At 47.6% G+C, this 23,504-nt stretch overlaps 1 protein-coding gene across 3 annotated transcripts in view; it reads right to left on the bottom strand.

Moving 5' to 3' along the window:
* Positions 1-2,431: 2,431 nt before the first annotated feature.
* Positions 2,432-23,504, bottom strand: part of LOC120924520 (pollen-specific leucine-rich repeat extensin-like protein 2) — a 44,221-nt gene continuing 23,148 nt past the window's right edge. The window contains exons 5-11 of one of the 3 annotated variants that reach the window (XM_040335479.1): positions 20,376-20,480; positions 17,043-17,135; positions 12,901-13,011; positions 11,949-12,059; positions 11,689-11,772; positions 9,358-9,453; positions 2,432-3,125 (exon numbers count right to left, since the gene is read on the bottom strand). In XM_040335479.1, the coding sequence (XP_040191413.1) occupies positions 2,496-3,125; positions 9,358-9,453; positions 11,689-11,772; positions 11,949-12,059; positions 12,901-13,011; positions 17,043-17,135; positions 20,376-20,480 (1,230 nt within the window). In that variant the 3' untranslated portion in view covers positions 2,432-2,495. The remainder of the gene's footprint in view (positions 3,126-9,357; positions 9,454-11,688; positions 11,773-11,948; positions 12,060-12,900; positions 13,012-17,042; positions 17,136-20,375; positions 20,481-23,504) is intronic. The other 2 variants (XM_040335480.1, XM_040335481.1) reach the window with 2 other exon arrangements.

Raw genomic sequence — 23,504 nt, 5'->3', positions numbered from 1 at the left:
TACGGAAGCGCCACCTAGCGGCCAGCGTAAAATTGCAACTAAGATACGACGGCGTAAGAGACTTACGCCGGTCAGATCTTAGTCAAATCTATGCGTAACTGATTCTAAGAATCAGGCGCATAGATACGACCCGCACACTCAGATACGACGGCGTATCTGCAGATACGCCGTCGTATCTCCTACCTGAATCTGGCCACTAGAGTGCAGGTACCTTGTGGTGTCTGAAAGTTTCTGTGCTAGTCTTCAATCAGACTGTACACAAGTCTTCAACCCCAAGTCAACATTAAGCTCAAACCCCTCACAATGCGAAGTCCTTCTATCTGTCATTCAACTGTCAAACTTCAGTAGGCAGTAAAGGCTCCGGCATTTGTCAGCTAGATGACAGGGCTTAGGCCGCATTCACACCTGAGCGTAGCGTTTTCGGTCGTTTTGTCCGGCATTTTGTCGCGCGTATTAACACGTATTTGCGCCTTTGTATACAGCGTTGTCCGACGTTTTTGAACTTCGTCGTTTTTTATTTTAGCCAATAGGAAAAATGCTCATCTCTTTCATCATTTGTTGCTATGTTTGTAGATTTTTTTTATCTTTTTCCTGGGTGAATATTCTATTTCACATAACAGATTAAAGTGCCCGTAGAAACGCTTGTTGTCGTGGCTAGACGCTTGAATCGAGCGTTTCCATTAGTTTCTATGGGAATACAAACGTTCAAAAACGCCCAAATCAGCCCGATTCGGGTCCAGAACTTGTTTGAGCTTCAGGCGTTCGGCTTCAGGCGTTTTGGAGTGGAGATGTGAACCATCTCCATAGAGAATAATGGATTTTTTCCCCTCTAGCATTTTATAGCTTCAGGCTACAAAACGCTCAGGTGTGAATGCAGCCTTAGGGGTAGATTCAGATAGAAGATACGACGGCGTATCTCCATATACGCCGTCGTATCTCCGAGTCCGGCCGGTCGTATCTATGCGCCTGATTCATAGAATCAGTTACGCATAGATTTCACTAAGATCCGACCGGCGTAAGTGTTTTACACCGTTGTATCTTAGGCTGCATATTTACGCTGGCCGCTAGGTGGCGCTTCCATAGATTTCAGCGAGGAATATGCAAATTAGCTAAATACGCCGATTCAGAAACGTACATTTACGTTAGGCTTTTTTCGGGGTATAGTTACCACTGCTATATGAGGCGTATCCTATGTTAAGTATGGCCGTCGTTCCCGCGTCGAGTTTTGAAAATTTTACGTCGTTTGCGTAAGTCGTTCGCGAATAGGGCTGGACGTAATTTACGTTCACGTCGAAAGCAATGACGATTTGCGCCGTTCGTAAAAAACTTCAAATACGCGGGGTCACAGTTAATATACATAAAACACGCCCACATCATCCACATTTGAATTAGGCGGGCTTACGCCGACACAGATATGTTACGTTGCCGTAACTAAGGGCGCAAGTTCTTTCTGAATACAGAACTTGCTCCCTAAATTACGGCGGCGTAACGTATCTGAGATACATTACGCCGGGCGGACAGATAGACCATTCTATCTGAATCTACCCCTTAGTGTTGGCACAGGGTGGAGTTTAATCTGGACTTGGTCAAAAACCGAGGCCAAATGTACAGCCTGGGCTGAGAATCCAAAGATTTGCGCACAAATTAACACAGATGCTAGTGAGCGCCACTAGGTGCCTACACTCCATCATTGCTGCAGCCACCTTTAGAAATATTAGAAGTATTATTGTAAAAGCAGAAGCTGTAAGCTCACACCCGTACCTTATTTTTATTTATTTTTTAACCCACAGCTCTCCCAAGGAAAGTATGAAAATAGCGACTTCCTCAGAGTCACTATTTGCATAACCATAGGCATGCCCCCTCCACCATTGTCCATGTCCATACAAGTGACATGGCCCGCAAAGCAGTGTATAAAAACAAAAGTACATGTTAAAATGATCAGAATCATATAATAAAATTGATTTAAGACATGCTGGCGTGGCATTATGGGAAAAGAAAGTAAAAAGTGGAGCAGTGGTTCTCAACCTTCTAGTGCCGTGACCCCTTGATAAAATTTCCCAAGTTGTGGGGACCCCCAACAGTAAAATTATTTTCATAGCGTGGGTTGAAAGCACCCAAGGCAAGACAAGTAATTTGCGCCACTAACCCACGGACATATAGCGCTCCCTGAGTCCCTTCCACTCGTACAATATTAAAACCCCTTATAGTACATTTTAGGGTGTACCACTCTTTCTCTTGGTTCTCCTTTCTTTCCCTTTCATCTCTCTCCATCCTAATTCCTTGTTTTTTCCCCCCATCCCTCTCTCGGTCTTTCTTGCTCTCTCTTTTTTTCCTTTCTCTCCCTTTTTCTTTGTTCCTCCCCTTTTATCATCTCCCTTCCTGGGAGAACAGTGCAGGCTTCAGGAACAGCCCAGCATTTGGTGACCCCTGGCAAATCATAATTTGACCCCCGAGGGGGTCCCGACCCCCAGGTTGAGAACCACTGCTTTAGAGCCTTAGTTTTTGTATTTGAGCCATACTATGTATATGGAAAGGCAAACAACAGCAGCTGAAAGTGCGATAACAAGGGGATTGTGCAGGTTGTCCTCCCTGGGCTTTTCGTTTTCTTGATTTGCCTTGCCGTCACTTGTCTCCCTGGTTCCTGAGGTTCTTCTTGTTCTCGGTTCCGGCACACGGTTTCCGGACATGAGGTCCACTGATGGGGGTTCATTGAACTGAACTCTGTAGTAACTCAAGTCATTGGAAATCTCAAAGCTGTTCTCTTCTGGCTGATGTCTGTTTGGATCCTTGCTATGAACAGAGCTAGAAGCTCGTGTAGGATCTTCATTTTCCTCTGGCCTCTTTGTAAGAACTCTGCCTGAGCTTGCATTACTAGGCGTGCTTGTTGTCGGCACGTCACGTGGTGTAGGACTTCCGTTGCTGGCCCTTGCGGCGGACGGTTGGGAAGAACTCGAACACTGGGAACCCCCATTACTCGAGTCATCAACACTTATCTCAAGTTCAGGTACCCTAGATAATGGAGCGACCTCGTCAGTTTCTCTTGTGACATCTGCAAAGCCATCAACAGACTGCAGCACTCCTGGTTTGTCGACATCTGTTGGTCTACACGATGAGGGCTGCACACTCTGCAAATGAATCACACAAATTACATGAGCAGATCTCAACATTACAGAAGCCAGTTAAACCAGATCTGTGCTCACATGGTAACAAAAAAGGTTTGTCAATCTTTGTAGAATACATAATTAGAGAAATACACAGGCTGAAATACTTTGGGCCAGATTCACGTAGAATCGCGGCGGCGTAACGTATCCTAGATACGTTACACCGCCGCAAGTTTTCATCGCAAGTACCTGATTCACAAAGCACTTGCGATGAAAACTACGCCGGCGGCCTCCGGCGCAAGGCGGGCCAATTCAAATGGGCGTGTGCCATTTAAATTAGGCGCTCTCCCGCGCCGACCTACTGCGCATGCTCCGTTTCCTAACTCCCACCGTGCTTTGCGCGCCGTGACGTCATTTTTTTAAACGGCGATGCGCGTAGCGTACTTCCGTATTCCCGGACGTGTTACGCAAACGACGTTAAATTTTACATTTCGACGCGGGAACAACGGCCATACTTTAGACAGCAATACGATTGCTGACGAAAGTTAGGGCAGGTCAAATAACGACTAACTTTGCGACGGGAAACTAGACTAGCGGCGACGTAGCGAACGCGAAAATCCGTCGTGGATCGCTGTAACTCCTAATTTGCATACCCGAAGCTGGTTTACGACGCAAACTCCCCCCAGCGCCGGCCGCGGTATTGCATCCTAAGATCCGACAGTGTAAAACAATTACACCTGTCGGATCTTATGGATATCTATGCGTAACTGATTCTATGAATCAGTCGCATAGATAGAAACTGAGATACGACGGCGTATCAGGAGAAACGCCGTCGTATCTCTTTCGTGAATCTGGCCCTTTGTTTTTTAGGTGAAAATGTTGCTCCAGGCAGCTATACCCAACATCCTAGACATAAAAACAATGGGCTAGATTCAGAGAGAGTTACGCCAACGTATCAGTAGATACGCCAACGTAACTCTAAATCTGCGCCGTCGTAAATTTAAGCGTATTCTGGAAACCAGATACGCTTAAATTAGGCTAAGATACGAGCGGCGTATGTCTCCTACGCCGTCGTATCTTAGGGTGCAATATTTACGCTGGCCGATATGTGGCGCTTCCGTTGAGTTTGACGTAGAATATGTAAAGGACTAGATACGCCGATTCACGAACGTACGCTTGCCTGTCGCAGTAAAGATACGCCGTTTCCGTAAGAGATACGCCGCGTAAGGATAAAGTTGCCCCCTAGGTGGCGTAGCCAATGTTAAGTATGGCCGTCGTTCCCGAGTCGAAATTAGAAAATTTTACGTCGTTTGCGTAAGTCGTCCGTGAATGGGGCTGGACGTAATTTACGTTCACGTCGAAACCAATACGTCCTTGCGGCATACTTTGGAGCAATGCACACTGGGATATGTACACGGACGGCGCATGCGCCGTTCGTAAAAACGTCAATCACGTCGGGTCACCATCCATTTACATAAAACACGCCCCCCTCATCCTCATTTGAATTAGGCGCGCTTACGCCAGCCCCATTTACGCTACCGTAACTTAGGAGGCAAGTGTTTTGTTAATACAGTACTTGCCTCTCTGATTTACGGCGGCGTAGCGTAAATACGCTACGCCGCCGTAACAATGCGCCCGGCTACTTGATTCTAGCCCAATTAGTATTGTGACAGACTCACCCGGGACAGAGTGTAAGGAAAGGTTCCATCCGCTGGTGATATTTATTATTTTTGTTTGGCTCGCAGTACTGCGGTTCACCAACAGGTGTCTCCTGGCAGTTTGGAACTGTCAGGAGAACTTCTCCCTGCTGGTGTTATATCATCTTTGGGACGCAGTACTGGTCTCCACCAGCGGATGGATCCTGGCAGTGTGGAGCGTACGGCTCTTGCTGCGCTCAGGTGTGACTTGAACCTTTTCACTGACACCTCTACTTATACCCGGCGAGTACAAGATCACCTCGCCTTGGTATCCATCTATCTTCCTGACCCTGAGCCTGCTTCTGACCCAACTCGATCCGATCTGATCCTTATCCCAAGCCCTTCCTGGACCTGTCCCATCTGTATCCTGGTTTCCTTTGGATCCCTGCCCCGCAGCCTATCCATCCTTGCTCTCCCTGTCCATCTGGCTCCTTGTCCCCCTTCCTGCTGGTATCCCCTGGTGTATGACCTCGGCCTGGCTTGTTACGTTTACGGTATCTCCCCTGCATTTGTATATCTTATTTGTTGTGGGCTGTGCACTGGTTGTTTTCACTTGTTTGTCACCTTTTTAATAAATACCTTTTTCTTTCACTTATATGCGTTTCTGGTCTCCTCTATGCAGTCACACAGTCTGGTCTACCTCCCTGACACAGAGGCTTTTGGAGGGGACTGAATGCTAGCCTCTTGCCTTGCAATCATGGGCCCTGGCATTTAGGGGAACAGTGCTCTTTGTGAGCTGTATGCCTGGGGATCCTGTATATGCCATTAGAGTGACTGATTCATACTGTTGGGACATACAGTGTAAGGAGATGCTAATGCCCATACCTCCAGCCATCTGTCTGTTCTCTGTGCTAATTGAGCCTGCTATTGTGTGAAGATGTCCTGTGTTTACACTTATGATAATGTGTATTGTATAGCAGCTGAGCGAGGAGACGTGACGTCTACTCTGAAAGGTCATATCTATGAGTCACCTCGTCTGGGTAAATGATTAGTTAATTAGCTCATGTTAATTTATGTTCTGGTTACCTCCTCTTTCACTGTTTATAAGATTGCATTCTTGGTTCTAATAAAGACTCCATGTTTAGCAGACAAACAAGTATCGTCTCGTTGTGTTCTTGTGAGCAGCTGGAATATCTGATATCTATATCCAGACTGATATAAAGTGGTATATGACAGAAGCACTCAAGCGGAGTGTGGGACGTTCCGTTACAAGTATGAAAAACGCACTGGTATGACTGGGAGGAATCGTACCCCATCATTGGTATGACTGGGAAGAATCGTACCCATCATCGGTATGACTGGGAGGAATCGTACCCCATCATTGGTATGACTGGGAGGAATCGTACCCATCATCGGTATGACTGGGAGGAATCGTACCCCGGCATCGGTATGACTGGGGGGAATCGTACCCCGGCATCAGTATGACTGGGAGGAATAGTACCCCATCATCGGTATGAGTGGGAGGAATCGTACCCCATCATCGATATGAGTGGGAGGAATTGTACCCCATCATCAATATGAGTGGGAGGAATCGTACCCCATCATCGGTATGAGTGGGAGGAATCGTACCCCATCATTGGTATGACTGGGAGGAATCGTACCCATCATCGGTATGACTGGGAGGAATCGTACCCCATCATCGGTATGACTGGGAGGAATCGTACCCCATCAGTGAGAGGAATAGTGTCCCATTGTTGGTGTCAGTGGGAGGAATAGTGCCTGCTGTTGATAACCGTAGCAGGAATTATGCCCCATTGTTGGTGTAAGTGGAATAGTGTCTTGTATCAGGGGGAAGAAAAATGCCCCAAGGACTGCATAAAGGCAAGTAAGGTGCCGCATCCGGCCCCCAGGCTGCAGTTTGGAGACCACTGGAGACCATGTAGAACAGTTTGTGTCCAAGAAAAAGAGAGCAGGACCCTTATTGTGTCTAAATAAGATGGGGCAGAGTCACACCTGCTACAATGGGGAAATCACATAGCTGGAGTCTCTGAAGCAGTAGTGGTCAAATTACTTGATTTAAGGGCTTTAAGTCACTAAAGGGTGGCACACAACATTCATGAAATGTATGGCTACTGAAAGCTGTCAGAGATTGCAAGCATTCTATTGGAGTTGTTGGGGATATATAGCTGGATTCATGTACAGTTACGACGGCGTATCAGTAGATACGCCGTCGTAACTCCGAATCCGCGCCGTCGTACATTTAAGCGTATGCTGAAACAGAGATACGCTTAAATGTTGCTAAGATACGACCGGCGTAAGTCTCCTACGCCGTCGTATCTTAGCTGCATATTTACGCTGGCCGCTAGGGGTGTGTACGCTGATTTACGCCTAGAATATGTAAATCAGCAAGATACGCCTATTCACGAACGTACACTCGACCGTCGCAGTAAAGGTACGCCGTTTACCTAAGGCGTTTTCAGGCGTAAAGATAAACCACCAAAAGGATGGCGCAGCCAATGTTAAGTATGGAAGTCGGACCAGCATCGTATTTTTCAAGTTTTACGTCGTTTGCGTAAGTCGATTCCGAATAGGGCTGGGCGTAGGTTACGTTCACGTCAAAAGTATTGACTATTTGCGACGTGATTTGGAGCATGCGAACTGGGATACGTCCACGGACGGCGCATGCGCCGTTCGTTCGAAGCGTCATTTACGTGAGGTCACGATTAATTTCCATAAAACACGCCCACCTCTTCCACATTTGAATTAGGCGGGCTTACGCCGGCCAATTTACGCTACGCCGCCACAACTTACGGAGCAAGTGCTTTGTGAATACTGCACTTGCCTCTCTAACTTGCGGCGGCGTAACGTAAATATCATACATTACGCCCGCACAAAGTTAAGCCGCCGTAGGTATATCTACCCAATAGAGTACTTCAGTAGACAATTATGGACTGGAGACACTTTACATGAGAGTGATATGGACACAATTGTGCATCCTACAGATCCCTTTAAATATAAAGGATCAGAGAAAAAAAAAAAAGAGTGCTGAAAAAAGTAAAAGTATGATAGTATAAAAGAACTACTAGAAGCCAGTTAAAATAAAACTTTAACTGGCCTTAAAGGGGTTTTCCACCCATTTTTTAAGTTTATTAAAAGTCTGCAGCTTCAAAAAGTGTAGCTGCTGGCTTTTAATAAACAGACACTTACCTGCTCCAGCGTTCCAGCGACGCGCCGGCCGGGGCTCCGCTCCTCTCCCCCCCCTCCCCGGCCGGCGTCTTCATTTCAACTGTGGGCACCCGGCCGTGGCAGCTTTCGGCTTCACGGCCGGGCACCCACTGCGCATGCGCGAGCGGCACTGCGCATGCGCGCGCGGCGCGGCGCTGCGCCGTCTGATTGGACAGGAGATCGCCTAGGACCCGTGACGTGTCCTAGGCGATGGCCTACAGCAGCCCCTTCCTGTAGGCAATTAAGCTTAATCGCCTACCCGGAAGGAGGAAGTGGGACAGGAAGTCCCACTCCTCCTGAAGCCCCCACTCCCCCCACAAAAAAATGACATGCCAAATGTGGCATGTAAGGGGGTGAGGAGTGGGATAAGCGGAAGTTCCAATTTTGGGTGGAACTCCGCTTTAATAAGCACCAAGCTAAGACTACCGGGTCCCCAAGGGCCACCCAAGTGCCAAAAGGGCCACATGTGGCCCCTGGGTCAGAAGTTGGGCACCAGGACTCTAAAGTAATAAAAAAGCTGGTCAATATTGAGTTGGCCCACCCTTTGCAGCTATAACACTTTCAACTCTTCTGGGAAGGCTGTCCACAAGGTTTAGGAGTGTGTCTATGGGAATGTTTGACCATTCTTCTGGAAGCACATTTGTGAGGTCAGGCACTGATGTGGACTGGAAGGTCTGCCTCGCAGTCTCCACTCTAATTCATCCCAAAGGTGTTCTATCGGGTTGAAATCAGGACTCTGTGCAGGCCAGTCAAGTTCCTCCACCCCAAACTTGCTCATCCATGTCTTTATGGACCTTGCTTTGTGCTCTGGTGCGCAGTCATGATGGAACAGGAAGGGGCCGTCCCCAAACTGTTCCCACAAAGTTGGGAGCATGAAAATGTTCCAAATGTCTTGGTATGCCGACGCCTTAAGAGTTCACTGTAACTAAGGGGTCAAGCCCAACCCCTGAAAAACAACCCCAAACCATAACCCCCACCCCTCCACCAAATGATTTGAACCACTGCACAAAGCAAGGTCCATAAAGACATGGATGAGTGAGTTTGGGGAGGAGGAACTTAACTGTCCTGCACCTCAACCTAATAGAACACCTTTGGGATACGTTAGAGTGGTAACTGCGAGCCAGGCTTTCTCATGCAAAATCAGTGCCTGACCTCACTAATGCTCTTCTGGAAGAATGGTCAAACATTCCCATAGACACACTCCTAAACCTTGTGGACAGCCTTCCCAGAAGAGTTGAAGCTGTTATAGCTGCAAAGGGTGGGCCAACTCAATATTGACTGGGATGCCATTAAATTTTATGTGCATGTAAAGGCAGACGTCCCAATACTTTTGGTAATCTAATGTATGTTTGTATATAGAAAAAAAATGGATTTTTAGCAGACTGGTCTCTTACCGACTCATATGTAGGTTGCTGCCTGTGTCCCGCTCCAGCATTAGCTCCAGACTCAGAACTCGATACCGATGGACGCTGGGATGGAGCGTCTGCGACCTTTATCACAAAATATTTAACATTATTACACTAGAAAAGTTCAAGAGCAGTCAGAACTCTTACTACTCTGTTTTGCAATTTTGGAGACAGTGGAAAAGGCTGCAGAGTTTTGGAAAAGGATTGCCGTCTGTGACCACACTGTGGATATTTTTCATTACTTGTAATCTCATTGCTACCAGGACATGGATTGTGGGGTGTCAGTAAAGGGCTCGATCACCCCGGCCCCATTGGGCACTATTGCCCAACACAGTCCCAAAGCATACTCAGAGCAATTTGCATTACCGTATTTTCCGGCGTATAAGACGACTTTCTAACCCCTTAAAATCTTCTTAAAAGTCGGGGGTCGTCTTTTACGCCGGTAACCTAACCTTACCTTATCCCAGAATCGCGGCCGTACGATTTTTTAAAAGCCGCGCCTCCGACGTCTTCTGTTCCGTGATAGGCGGAAACACTCAGCTTCCCAGGAGGCACTGTGTTTAGTGTCCGCCAATCACGGAGGCCCTCTCGTTCTGTGTTTAGTGTCCGCCTATCACGGAGGCCCTCTCGTCCTCGGACGAGAGGGCCTCCGTGATAGGCGAACACCGAACACAGTGCCTCCTGGGAAGCTGAGTGTTTCCGCCTATTACGGAACAGAAGACGTAGAAAGCGCGGCTTTTGAAAAATCGTACGGCCGCGATTCTGCATGTCTTGGGATAAGGCAAGGGCACGGTCTGGCATGTGCTGGGGCACAGTCTGGCATGTACTGGGGCACAGTCTGGCATGTACTGGGGCACAGTCTGGCATGTAATGGTGGTACCGTGAGTCGAGGCATGACTAGTAGGAAGGGGGTAGTCTTATACGGCGAGTATATCCCAAAATCAACATTTTGGCTGGAAAATTAGGGGGTAGTCTTATGCGCCCAGTCGTCTTATACGCCGGAAAATACGGTATGTCCTATTCCTTCTGTTTGCACCAATGTGCCACATTGGTGTGCAATAACAAAATAATAATTAGGACAGGTCTCGTCTTTGCACATCACATTCCATGTTAAATGAAGTATGAAGTCAACTTTAAAAAATGAAAGCACTGCGATGGGTACATGCACAACATGAACCAGCTTGCACATTATGCACACCTTAACGTGAGCCCTCTGGTGCCCTGGTGTAAATTAGCGCTAAAACAGCAAGATACAAACAGACCTATTCATCTGACAGAGGTTCTAACTATTCCCAAGTCAAATAAACAAAAGGGGGTGGTGTTGCTGTCTCTGTCCCTAAATTTAGAAAGCTATCCTATCAGCTTTGACCAGTGGCATCTCTAGGGATGGGTGTCACGTGGTGCGGTAAAACATGGTCTCACCCTCCCTGGGGTGGGGTGAGATCATGTTTTACTGCACTGGCGCATCAGCGTGGCTCCCACCCCCCCAGCCTGCCACAGTGACAGCAGGACAGAGCAGACTAGTGCATATGGCTGTATCCTGTCTAGCCTGTCACAGTGCCATGTAGAGGGCTGGAAAGGCTAGTTTTGATCCAGCAAGGCGCACCATCAAGGCCCTTCTAAATGATGCGATTGGAGCTGGCGCACTGATCCATGCACTGTCGTGGATGGGGTCAGCCGGGTGTGGTCCGCACCCCCATAGCAGCACCACTGACTTTGACTTGGTAATATAATTTCAAAAGTAATTTTTTATATTTTGAAATCTGCCACATTGATGAAAAAGATATATCTGAAGGTGCCATTTTAGGCACTTCCTGTTATAGGGCGACAACCCTTTGTCTCTGTCTCCCAATTGCACGCCTGCATTGTCATCACATGTGCTTCCGATGAAGATTAAAAGTATCCATTTTAAAGTAGACCTAAAGTATATGTCCCGTTGTCCTGCATCCCCGAGCATCTGTGCATCCCTGAGGTGGGGGGGGCGGCGGAGACGAGCAGAGCCAAATGGCGCCTATCGGCGCTGTTCGCAAAGACACAGAAATACTCAGTTTCCAAGCCTTTCCGATGTTTGCCAGGGTCAGCCGAAGTGCCTTTCCGCCCGTTTCCGAGGCTCTCCGGCGCCCCCCACCTCTGGTCGCATGCGGTATTGCATACCATTAAAGTCAATGCGGAACAAATTATTTTAGTTTCCATTGCCTTCAATGGGGAAACTCGCTTTGATATGCGAGTACTTTGGATTACAAGCATTCTCCTAGAACTAATTATGCTCGTAATCCTAGGTTCCACTGTAAATGATTGCAGAATTGACACTGCTCTTACCGGATTTGGGACAGATTCCACCGGGTGGCGTTGGCTAAAGGCATTTGCGGTATACTGCTGGCCTGGAGGAGGGGTAGAGGCAACCTGTGAGTTAAAAAATAGAGGTATTTGTATACAGTAGTTATTTATTGATAGAAAAAGTAGTAGGGAGCAGAAGTAAAGGAGCTAAGAAACCCGATAATGCACGGCACAGTTATGGCGCCTTGTAGATGAAGGAAGTATTCAGAGGTTTGCAGGCTCCATCATGTTCAAATTTTTACCTGTGAGTACCCGGGCACTTCTCTTTGCTGTGGCGGCGTCCAAGCGTTGTTAATTGCACCCATACTGCTACTAGGAGAGCTGAATGGACTGGACACATCACTTCCAACCACCTTTATAAAAAGAGGAATGAGGTCATTATCAAATGAAAGCTGCGGCAATCCACCCCTGTCCTCCTCCTGTTTGTTAGGAGCAGGGCCGTTTGAAGGAATTTGGGGGCCCCAAGCAAAATGGGGGCCCCCCCCAAGAACCCCCCCCCCGCACGCAAAGCCTACGTTAGCGCTACACTAATTTTTTACACCCATGTTCTTACTCCCCCCCCCCCCCCCAGTCCCTGTGTTTTTCTATTCTCACCTCCCCTTCTTCCCTGTAGGCTGCCGCTGTAGCGTGGCCGAGCTCCTCTTCCTCCTGTCAGTCCGGTTTTCTATCATTATGGGTCCCCAGTCTCCTATCAGATAGTGCCCCGGCACTGCGCGATACAGGAGATTCAGTTTCCTGTGTTCCCAGTGTGCACTTCCTGTCAGTCTGGCTGGGAACAGGAAACAAAATCTCCTGTACCACACGTGGTACCCGGCTGGACTAACAGGACTCCAGGAGGAAGGAAGAGGAGCTCTGCCACGTTACAGCCTGGGTAGGGGAAGTTGGGGGCCCCAGGCGAGCTCGGGGCCCCAAGCAATTGTTTGTTTTGCCTGTCCTGTAGCGACGGGCCTGGTTAGGAGGCCTCCCTTCTTAGCACCATAATAATGCTTATTTAAAAAGGGTTGTAAAGGTTAAAAGAGTAAAACAAATAGAGGTATTTGTATACAGTAGTTATTTATTGATAGAAAAACCAAAGTAGTAGGGAGCAGAAGTAAAGGGGCTAAGAAACCCGATAATGCACGGCACAGTTATGGCGCCTTGTAGAAGACGGAAGTATTCAGAGGTTAGCAGGCTCCATCACATTCCACTTTTTACCTGTGAGTACCCAGCCACTTGTCTTTGCTGTGGCGGCGTCCAAGCGTTGTTAATTGCACTCATACTGCCACTAGGAGAGCTGAATGGACTGGACACATCACTTCCAACCACCTTTATAAAAAGAGGATCAATGTCATTATCAAACGATAGCTGCGGCAAATCTACCCCTGTCCCCCTGTTAGGAGGCCTCCCTTCTTAGCACCATAATAACATTTCTCACCATTCTGCTGTACTTTGCACAAAAATAAAAATACATTACGGCTTAATTTACACTTGCATTTGAGGGGTAATGGTAGAGAATGAGATTGATAGTTGAGCTGCATCTTTACTGATCCACATGGGGGTATACACATGATGAAGCTGTGAAGCCAAGCATGGCAGCGTGGCAAAAGTGATCCCTTCCATTGTGTCTGGCAGGCAGTACAGCTCTGTTAAACACAACCCATTCAAGTAAATAGCGCCATGCTAAAAGCGCCTGCAGTGCATGTATTGTGGCGCAGTGATGTGTCAACTGCGGATAGCAGAGTGAAAAAAAAAAAAGAATGCAGAGGACCGAAATGCATCATGGGTAGATTCAAGGGACCAAAAAATAAAAAGGGTTGCTATGGGAGTGACTACCGCAGCTAAAACGCAAGTAAACGCAGGTAATCGCAATGTACAAACGCAGCTAATCGCAGTGCCTGGAGCCTTGAATTTCACAGAACATTAACATGCTTTTAACTCCGGCAAAACAGCCGTCCGTGTGAAAGGGGCCTACATTTTCTAGTACATCCAACACTCCTATCCCCCCAGGTTACCAATGCTGGTGTTCAAAAGGTGCCCCCCTGTGCTCTTTCATCCACTCCAATACAAGAGATGTGTAAGTGGCCAGATCCCCAGGTGAAAAAAAAGTCTAAAATAGAAAATGAATGCAGCCACCACTTCGAATGATTGGTAAGCTGCAATGAATAAAATGTTTGGGCATTTGATTTACAACCGCTTTAACCACTTGTCATCCAAGCCATTTCTGACACTTCGCTCCTACATGTAAAAATCTACTTTTTTTTTGCTAGAAAATTTCTTCGAACACCAAACATGAGGTGGGGAGGGTTCCGCTTTTTGGAACCCTCCAGTGTCACATTTGGCACCTTTCAGGCGGGAGAGGGTTGCAGATACCTGTCTAAGACCAGTATTTGCACCCACTTCCGGGCATAGACTCCCGCATTATCTGCTGGAGTCTACGCCACGTCCGGTATACCCCCCCACGCTGTCTCCTGGGAAATACACAGGTCTCAGGAGAGAGCGGGGACCAGTGACGGAGTGCCGCACTACTCACACATGCGTAGTAGGGAACCGAGCAGTGAAGCCGCAAGGCTTCACTTCATGATTCCCTCACCGAGGATGGCAGCGGCAGCATCCAAGAGACGATCGATTGCTCGGCCTCATCTGTCGACATCGCGGGCGCGCTGGATAGTTAAGTGTCCATATTTTAAAAGTCAGCAGCTGCAGTATTTGTAGCTGCTGGCTTTTTAAGTAAATGGATACCTAACATGTCACGCTTTAATACTGCGTCTGCCTGTGGAATGGCGGCAAACTACGGGTGCTTAAAATTCTCCACAGGAGACACTTTAAGGCTACTTTCACACCGAGACGTTCAGGCATTTTAGCGCTAGAAATAGCACCTGTAAAGCGCCTGGAATACGCCTCCCATGCCGCCCCAATGTGAAAGCTCGAGTGCTTTCACACTGGATCAGTGCGCTTGCGGGACATTAGAAAAAGTCCTCCAAACAGCATCTTTGGGACGGTTTGGGAGCACTGTATATAATGAATGGGCAGCACTGTCGAATCACCTGCAAATCGCTTCTGCAGCGCCGCAAAAAGGGTACATTTACAACCCTTACTTCGGCCGCTAGCGGGGGTTATAAGTTTACCGCTAGCAGCCAAAAAGTGCTGCTAAAACAACGGTAAAGCGCCGCTAAAACTAGCAGCGCTTTACTACTGATGCCGGGTGCTTTCAGTGTGAAAGTAACCTAAACGCCTTCACAGGTTACCAGTTTAGAGTTGCACAAGAGGTCTGGTGCTATAATTATTGTTCTTGCTCTGACAATCGCGTCAATACCTCACATGTGTGGTGCGATTACCGTTTACATATGCCTGCGGGAGTAACGTATGCGTTCGCATTTGCGCGTAAGCTTGGTGGGACAGGGGGCATTTAAAAAATGTTATACATTTTTTTTCTTTGTACTAACTTTATTGTGATCACAAGGGATGAACAACATCCCTTGTGACAGCATGGGCCATGACAGGTTCTTCTCTATGGAGAGATTTGGGGTCTATTAGACCCTAAATCTCTCCTCTGGCCTCCCATTGTCAGGGATCGGATGGGAGACTGATTTGATGAGGTCGGCCTCTCTTATATCTCCTGTCCTGGCTCTGCTGAAGGCGAGACAGAGGAAGCCGAAAGACAAGAGGGACACGAGTGCCTGGAGCAGGAGGTCCCGGGAGAACAGATTGGCAGGGTTCAGCGGCCTGGAGTAGACTGTGGTGAGCTGAGCTAGAACAGGTAACAGCCAGGCAGGTAACAGAGAGTCAACAGCAACCAGGAACATAGACAGGAGCACGGTCTCAGGGATACCTAGGTTTGTCAGCAGGCGGGCAGTGAGGTACCAAGTCATAGACAGAGTCAGAAACAGAGCCGGGTCAGAGATGGGCATCAGTACAGGAACAGAACACAGAGCCAAGGTCAAGAGCAAGCCGGGTCTAAATACTGGGAGGACACACAGGATCAGAGCAAGATTCAGGAACACAGCTGAAGATCAGTCAGCAAAGCACAAGAGCCCAGACTCCCTTTAAATAGGCTGTCTGGCGCCAAACGGGATTAGGCTTGTACGTGTGCGCGCGTGTCTGTGCGCATGCGTCCCCGCGTCTGTGCGCATGCGTGCCCGCAATTGCCCGCGCGCCATTCTATGGCAAAGGTTATGTGCTTGCGCACGTCTGTCTGCAAAATGTCTCACAGGAGTTCCCTGACACCCATGCAGCTCATCCCATCACAGATTGGTCTGATCAGCTGCTTTCCTGGTTGCTGGCAGTTAAGGCCTTATAGGCTGAAAACGCGTCAACCATTCTTATTTGCGTTTGTCCACTGTGGCTTGTTAATAAACACAACACATTTTTAAGAGCAAAGACCGGAGTGCGGATCATCTTTTCTGCAATATACCCTTTACATGGGTCCAAGGATCTCAGATCATCATGCCTGCTTTCCTGCACAGATATTCACAGATGCCAAGGCATGTCCATGCATACCTCCACTGATGTCTAAGATGGATGGAGATTACTACTGGGCACAGCTCATCCCATCACAGATCAGCAGACAGAAATCATATAATAATCTGCAGACCCGGGCCAGGGGCGGACTGGGCTGAGGGGCAGGGTGGCAATTTCCCCCCGACCGATTTGATTCTCCCCAGAAAAGGCCACCACAGCAGCAACTCCGCTGTCACAGCCAGGGCTGGTGCCGGCCTAGAGAGTGCACATCAGTATCCTTAGATCTAAGGGATTCATGCTGGGACTTGTAGTCCTTCACTAGTTGCTTTAATTGGCTGGTTTAATGGGCCAACTTGCCCCCCAGGCCTAAGGTTGCCAGCCCTCTCCTGGACCTGGTCAGACATACAGAGTGCCAACAATCGGATTTTCACAGCCTGTTGTTGGCAGCTGTGAAGGAGTGTCTAGGAGCTTCATGCCAGTAAGGGTCCTCTATGAGGCCAATTGAGAAGCAGGAAAACTGCGATGTGGGTTCTGGTTCATAATAAGCTTGCAGAGTGTTAAGCCAACCATAGATGAATCGAATCTCGTCTGGTTCAGCAGAAAGTGGCTGAGATTCGATCAATCTATGGGCAGGCTGGATGTACTAATGTCGATCCATCAATTGACTTCAGTACAACCTGCCTGTTGGATTTTTTGCTTGCGACTACTGCTTGCGGCTATAGCTGCCAGCAGTGATCATTGTGTTCTGCTGACAGAGAAGGCTCCCTGCTGGCAGAACACAATAGCGCTGTGGGAGGGGTTTCCCCCCATCAGCACTGACTGTGTTGATGTGTGAATCGAGCGATTTTCAATTGCATTATCTCTGGCTTGTCTTACAGAGAGAGGTAAAAATGTCTCACTTCTCGATTCACAGGAGTGTGCGGTGGATTATTGACGACATCCTTCCGCGGAGTATTTACCAGGGAGGTGTGCTGCTCCATAGAACGAACCACCTAGAATGAAATGACAGCATAGAAAAATGATCCAGTGTTAATTGCCAGTAGCCAATAACAAATTTGCAGTTTAGCACAGCTTAAAGAATGCATATATCATAATTCTCCAATTTCCATAATAGATTATATATATATATAGCAAAGTAACTACCATAGCCTTTTGCACTGCAGCAGCAAACCATCAGTAATGCACGTGTGGCACAAAGGATGTAACTGTGTGTGTGTGTAATAGACATCCTTATCAAAAGCATTATGGTCTCTCCCTATGTACTTCCCATCTCTATGGCAGTCTCTAGTGCAGATCTGTCCAACGGGCCGCCCATGGGACCTCCTATTGCAATCCTTATGCCTCGTACACACGACTGGTTTTCCCGACGAGAAAACTGGCCGCAAAAAGAAAAAAAAAAATTCGAACCTGCTCTATTTTTTCCCTTCGTGTTTCGTCCCGAAATCCGCTCGTGTGTATGCTTTTCCGAGGGGAAAAAAATGCACATGCTCAGAATCAAGTATGAGATGGGAGCGCTCGTTCTGGTAAAACTAGCGTTCGTAATGGAGATAACACATTCGTCCCGCTGTAATGGACTGAAAAGCACGAGGCTGAAAAACGTGAAGCGTCCATCACCAAACTTTTACTAACACGAGGATCAGCAAAAGCAGCCCAAAGGGTGGCACCATTTGAATGGAACGTCCCCTTTATAGTGCCGTCGTACGTGTTGGACGACACCACGCTTTGGCCGAGCGTTTTTTTGACTGAACGTGTGTATGCAAGGCAGGCTTGAGAGGAACCACGTTGGGTTTTGGCATGTCAGGAAAATCGGTCATGTGTACAGGGCATTGGAGTGACAGTGGAGTGCGAAGTGATGGAATGCTTCCTGTTCCAGTGTCTGGCGCTGCAAATTATCACAGCACTGTAAGCCAGATTGATCTCAGCTCAGCTGACCTCTGCAAACCTTGGAAAGGTTCGGGAACGGAGTATTTCCGAGCATTTACGAATGGCTCCGAACGACGCAGATTGGCTTGGCTTCGCTCGGCTCCGGCGCCCCCCTGCATACCACTTTGGCCTGAATCCTGCTAGTTTTGCGAGACAACACTCGCAAATAGTGGTGCAACGGATCGTCATTGATCCGTGGATTGAGCTCCGCTGCCTCGGCCCTAGAAAAGGCAGCGGCTTTGGCCTAGCTCCGGAGCGGCGGCCATCTTGGTACACCCGGCGGCGGCCTAAGTGAGCTCCCTTAGAGCGGCGCGCTGACATCATCACCCGCCTGCTTGTGTCATCTGCGGACGGGTCTGGTTGCTTGTGTCGTTTCTATTCTTGTAAGACTAAGCAAGCAGACAATCTTCCTATATACAGTGGGGGAGATTGGGGGAAATGTTTTTTTTTTGCCGATCCGAAAAATGATCCGATCCTTGACTCTGATCCGAGGAAAGATCCGAACCGTGAGTTTTTTGATCCGTTGCACCCCTACTCGCAAACCGAGTTAGGATTTTTCAAAATACAGTGCTTGTATTGCGAAACACTCATTAACCGTGTTACTTACAGTCCGAGGTTCCACTGTATCTTCATTAGCAGGTGAATGCGGGCCTCCATGCATTCATTTGAATCTGGCTCTTAAGTGGAAAAAGGTTGCTGACCCCTGATTTAGCCTATGGTGTGTTCCATAGAAACGTTTATGACTTCCTGGTATGTAGATTTAGAATGTAAAAACCAGTAAGACGCAGGAAGCAGTTCACCAGCTGATCTTAACACACACACCCTGCATCCATCAACTATGTTTGCATGGTTTCCATACCTCCCAACAATTTAAAAGTCCACTGCGGGACAGTTGTTGAGCAGGGGGGGGGGGGGGGGGGTAAGCATGGAAACTACCTACCTCTTCTGAATCTGAGGCACCTCGAGGGAGAGGAGGCAGGCAGCACAGTTTTTGATCCTCGGACCGGACATCACTCCTAACATTACAGGGAGGAAGTGGGTGGAGCTAGGGAGGAGTAGGAAGTTAAATCCTCCTCCGCATTGAATTATGGAGCCACTCTCTCCTCTCCTGACGTCACTGGTTGCTAGACACAAAGCGGCCCGTGGCTAGCAACCAGTTTGTGCAGGGAAGCAGGGGCCCTTGGTGAGACCCTTGAAGCGGCTCTAGCAACCAGTCCGACTGAATTAAAGTCAGGTGGAGGTGGTTCTACGTGCTGGAGCCAGCGCTACCGCTCTCAGTCCGTCACTGAATAATGTTCTGCCACTGGGCTGTGGGAATTTAGCCCTGATCGCGGGACTTACTTCATATCGCGGGAAATTCCCGCGGAATCCGGGACGGTTGGGAGGTATGGGTTTCCCTCCAGGCATGCATTTGCCTGGCTTTTCAATGTAGGCTGCCACAGCTGCTATGTGTGCACTGCATCCCCAAGAAGTCATGAATTTTTCTATGGAACACACCAGGACAGTGTCAGTGCGTCCATAAGAGCGCACGGGTGCCACCCCTTCTATCACCAATAGATAGATTCATGCGAAAAAGAAGAAGCATTTTAAAAAAAGAAGAAGAAAAAAAATAAAGAAAAAAAATAAAGAAGAAAGAAGAACTTCACCTTTAAGCTAGTTTCAGGTAAAATACATTAAATGGCTTCATAATAAATACCGGTATATAACCGCATTAAAGCGGATTTCCGGCCACAATTTCACTTTTTAAATATAAATACCCCTGTAATACACAAGCTTAATGTATTCTAGTAAAGTTAGTCTGTAAACTAAGGTCCGTTTTGTTAGGTTGTTACAGCATTTAGACACTTTATAAAATAGAAATTGACTGGGGCCATCTTAAGTGTGGGCATCATGAAGCCAGACTGTATGACTTCCTGGATTTCAGCCTTGCAGATCTCGCACATGCTCAGTGCTGCACAAGCAGTGTCAGATCAGGTTTCAGCACCTGTGCTGTCCAAGTCACATGATTCTTTGAGACTGGGGAATGCACAGACTCCTGGAAAGTTACACCCACTACATTCCCAGGAGTCTGTGCGGTGTAGGTTAGGAAGCATTAAGCACCTAGGTGCAGGAAGTGGGGAGATGAACTATTCTGCCTAGCAACAACACTTTGAAGGCATCTAAAAAAAAAAAAAAAATTGTAAAGGACTAATGACATTTTTTTAAAACTACTGATGTAATGTTATATTTATGGGGGGAACTCCACTTTAAAGTGTTTTTATATCAGCCTAGAATTCAGCTTTGACATGTCCTTGTTATTCAGATATTACCTCTGGATTCTCTGACTTTTCCTGGAGTGGGTGTCTCATTGCAATGTCCTGTCTTGCAGGGAGGGAAGCAGCAGCAGATGAATACTGCTCTGTAGGATTAGTAGCCTAAATTAAAATATAAAAAAGGAACACACAATCAGTTAAAGGAGAACTGAAATAATTAAGAGCCCATTCAAAACATGCGATCCTGCAGCGTGCTTGCGCTATGTGCGGTGTGCTGCAGTGCTATTCATTGTGAATGGCACCCCAATGCATTATACTGAAGGCACAACAAATGCTGCACCACCAAGCACATACCATGCGCTGTGGTGTGCTGCAATGCTGGGGAAAAAAAAAAGGGTCATGTGCGTTTTTCATAATGAACTGGCTGCCTGATGGCAATACATATTACCACACACTTAACATACAAATCAGCCCTAAATACTAGAGTTGTCCCTTTCTTGTGAAAAAAAAAACAAAAAAAAAGGGAGTTATCCCGATACCGATACTAGCATTTGCCTGAGAATTTGCCGTGCTCCTTTCTCCCGCCGTGCTCCACTCCTGTCTCCTCCGTGTACTGCTCCGGTCCCCTGCTGTGCTCTGCTCCAGTCTCCCGCCGCACTCCACTCCTATCCCCCTCCATGTACTGCTCCAGTCTCCCGCCGCACTCCACTCCTATCCCCCTCCATGTACTGCTCCGGTCCCCTGCCGTGCTCTGCTACGGTCTCCCACTGCGCTCCACTCCTGTCCCCCTCCATGTACCCCTCCCGTCTGGTTCCCCCGCCATGTACTGCTCCGGGTCCCCCGCCATGTACTGCTCCGGGTCCCCCGCCATGTACTGCTCCGGGTCCCCCGCCATGTACTGCTCCGGGTCCCCCGCCATGTACTGCTCCGGGTCCCCCGCCATATACTCTGCTCCCTTCCCCCACCCCCCTGTCCTCGATCTATCAGGATGGAGAGTGGAGAAAGGAGCCCTTTTCCAAAAGAACAGTCAGTGATCACTGACTGTCCATTCATAACTGAGCATAGTACTGTGTTACTATGTCTCAGTTTATGAATGGAGAGAAGCCGCCGTCTCCTTTCCGTTCATCTGCAGTGCAGTTGAGGCTGCAGAGAAAGGGAGTGGGGAATCTGTGTCCTTAATCCCTTTCTCTGTCTCAAAGAGGAGATATCAGGGGTCTGTTAAGACCCCCGATATCTCACCAAAGCCCCCCAACAGGGCTGATAAAAGAAAAAAAGAATTGCAATAAATACATGTTTAAAAGGTTAAATTGTAAAAAAAAAAAAAAAAAAAAAAAAAATACACACACACAAACACACAGCCCAAAAATAATAATTTAAAAAATGAAAACACCTGACACAGTCCATGCGTCGTTATTACTGCATATTAGTGCCACTGTCAAAAAAAAAAAAAAAGTATCGGTAATCGATATCGGCGAGTATTGAAAAAAAAAAAAGTATCGGTACCTGTCATCGGTCTTAAAAAAGTGGTATCGGGACAACCCTACTAAATACGACCTGGTCCTGTGATCCATGACCGTGCCCACAGGACCTGATCGCCGCCGGTGTTCCGCGATCGGGTCACAGAGCTGAAGAACGGGGAGAGGCAAGTATAAACAAACCTTTCCCCGTTCTTCCTAGTGTGACTGCCACTGATCGTCTGTTCCCTGTTATAGGGAATGACGATCAGTGACGTCACACGCCAAGCCACACCCCCACACAGTAGTAATCACTCCCTAGGAAACACTTAACCCCTTCAGCGCCCCCTACAGGTTAACCCCTTCACTGCCAGTGTCATTTTCACAGTAATCAGTGCATTTTTATAGCACTTTTTGCCCCAAAATAGTGTTAAAAGTGTCCGATGTGTCCATCATAATGTTGCAGTTACGATAAAAATTGCTGATCACCGCCATAACTAGTAAAAAAAATAATAATAAAAATGCCATAAAACTATCCCCTATTTTGTAGACGCTATAACTTTTGCGCAAACCAATCAATAAAGGCTTATTGCGATTTTTTTTTCCCACCAAAAATATGAAGAATACATATCGGTCTAAACGGAGGAAAAAAAATGTTTTTTATATATATATTTTTTTTTTGGGGGATTTTTATTATAGCAAAAAATATTGCATTTTTTTAACTTGTCGCTCTATTTCTGTTTATAGCGCATAAAGTAAAAACCGCAAAGGTGATCAAATACCACCAAAAGAAAGCTCTATTTGTGGGGGGAAAAAAAGGACGTCAATTTGGGAGTCACGTCCACGACCGCGCAATTGTCAGTTAAAACGACGCAGTGCCGAATCTCAAAAGGGGGCCTGGTCCTCTAGCTACAGAATAATCCGGGCTTAAGTGGTTAAAAAAAAAAAAAAAAAACACACTATCAGCTGTTGCATGCTGCAAGCTTCTACTTAGAAGATACCCCTCTAAGGACTCTTTCACACAGGGCGGATCACTGATGATCCGCCCCGTGAACCTCCGCTTGCTCAGCGGGGATCGCTCCGTTGATCCCCACTGAGCCGGCGGATGACAGGGCGGTCCCCGCACACTGTGCAGGGATCGCCCTGTCTTTTCTCTGCTCCCCTCTATGGGGGGGATCGGATAAACACGGACCGGGTTTTCCTCCGTCTGCAGAATCGGAGGATTGCGGCCCCGGGCGAGATCGGGTGTCAGTGGATGTTCATCCACTGACACCCGCGATCTCATAGGGACCAATGTATGTCCCTTTTGCATCCGTACACGGTTGGATGAAAAAGCGGGCATACGGTCCGCCCGTGTGAAAGAGCCCTATTGTGTTTTACTCTCCTTTAGGTTCTACAATTAAGCCCGAAAATGGGTTAAACACATTTGAAGGGGAATTCTCAAGGTGGGGGACTTTGAGCTTGCAAGAGCTGATATAATAAAGTTTTTTTTTTTAAAAGACCGTGATGTTAATGGAGTGCAACCTGTCACCACTTGTGTGGAGTTCAAAAGGTGTGGGGGCGAGCTTCTGAGGCTGGCGATGGGCAAGGACCAGAGTTTGACGCAGCAGAGATATTCTTTGATGGCATTGTATATAATACCAAACATTTTAATTTAGTTTTGGATAGAGTTGGGAAGAGTTAGCACCTCCATCAGGTTTTTATTGATTTTCATGTCTCTGCTTGGTAGACA

The sequence above is a fragment of the Rana temporaria genome, chromosome 1, assembly GCF_905171775.1.
Source record: "Rana temporaria chromosome 1, aRanTem1.1, whole genome shotgun sequence".
In the NCBI taxonomy this organism is placed as follows: Eukaryota; Metazoa; Chordata; class Amphibia; order Anura; family Ranidae; genus Rana; species Rana temporaria.
The sequence above is the reverse complement of the archived record's forward strand: the minus strand, read 5'-3'. Positions and strand labels throughout refer to the sequence as shown.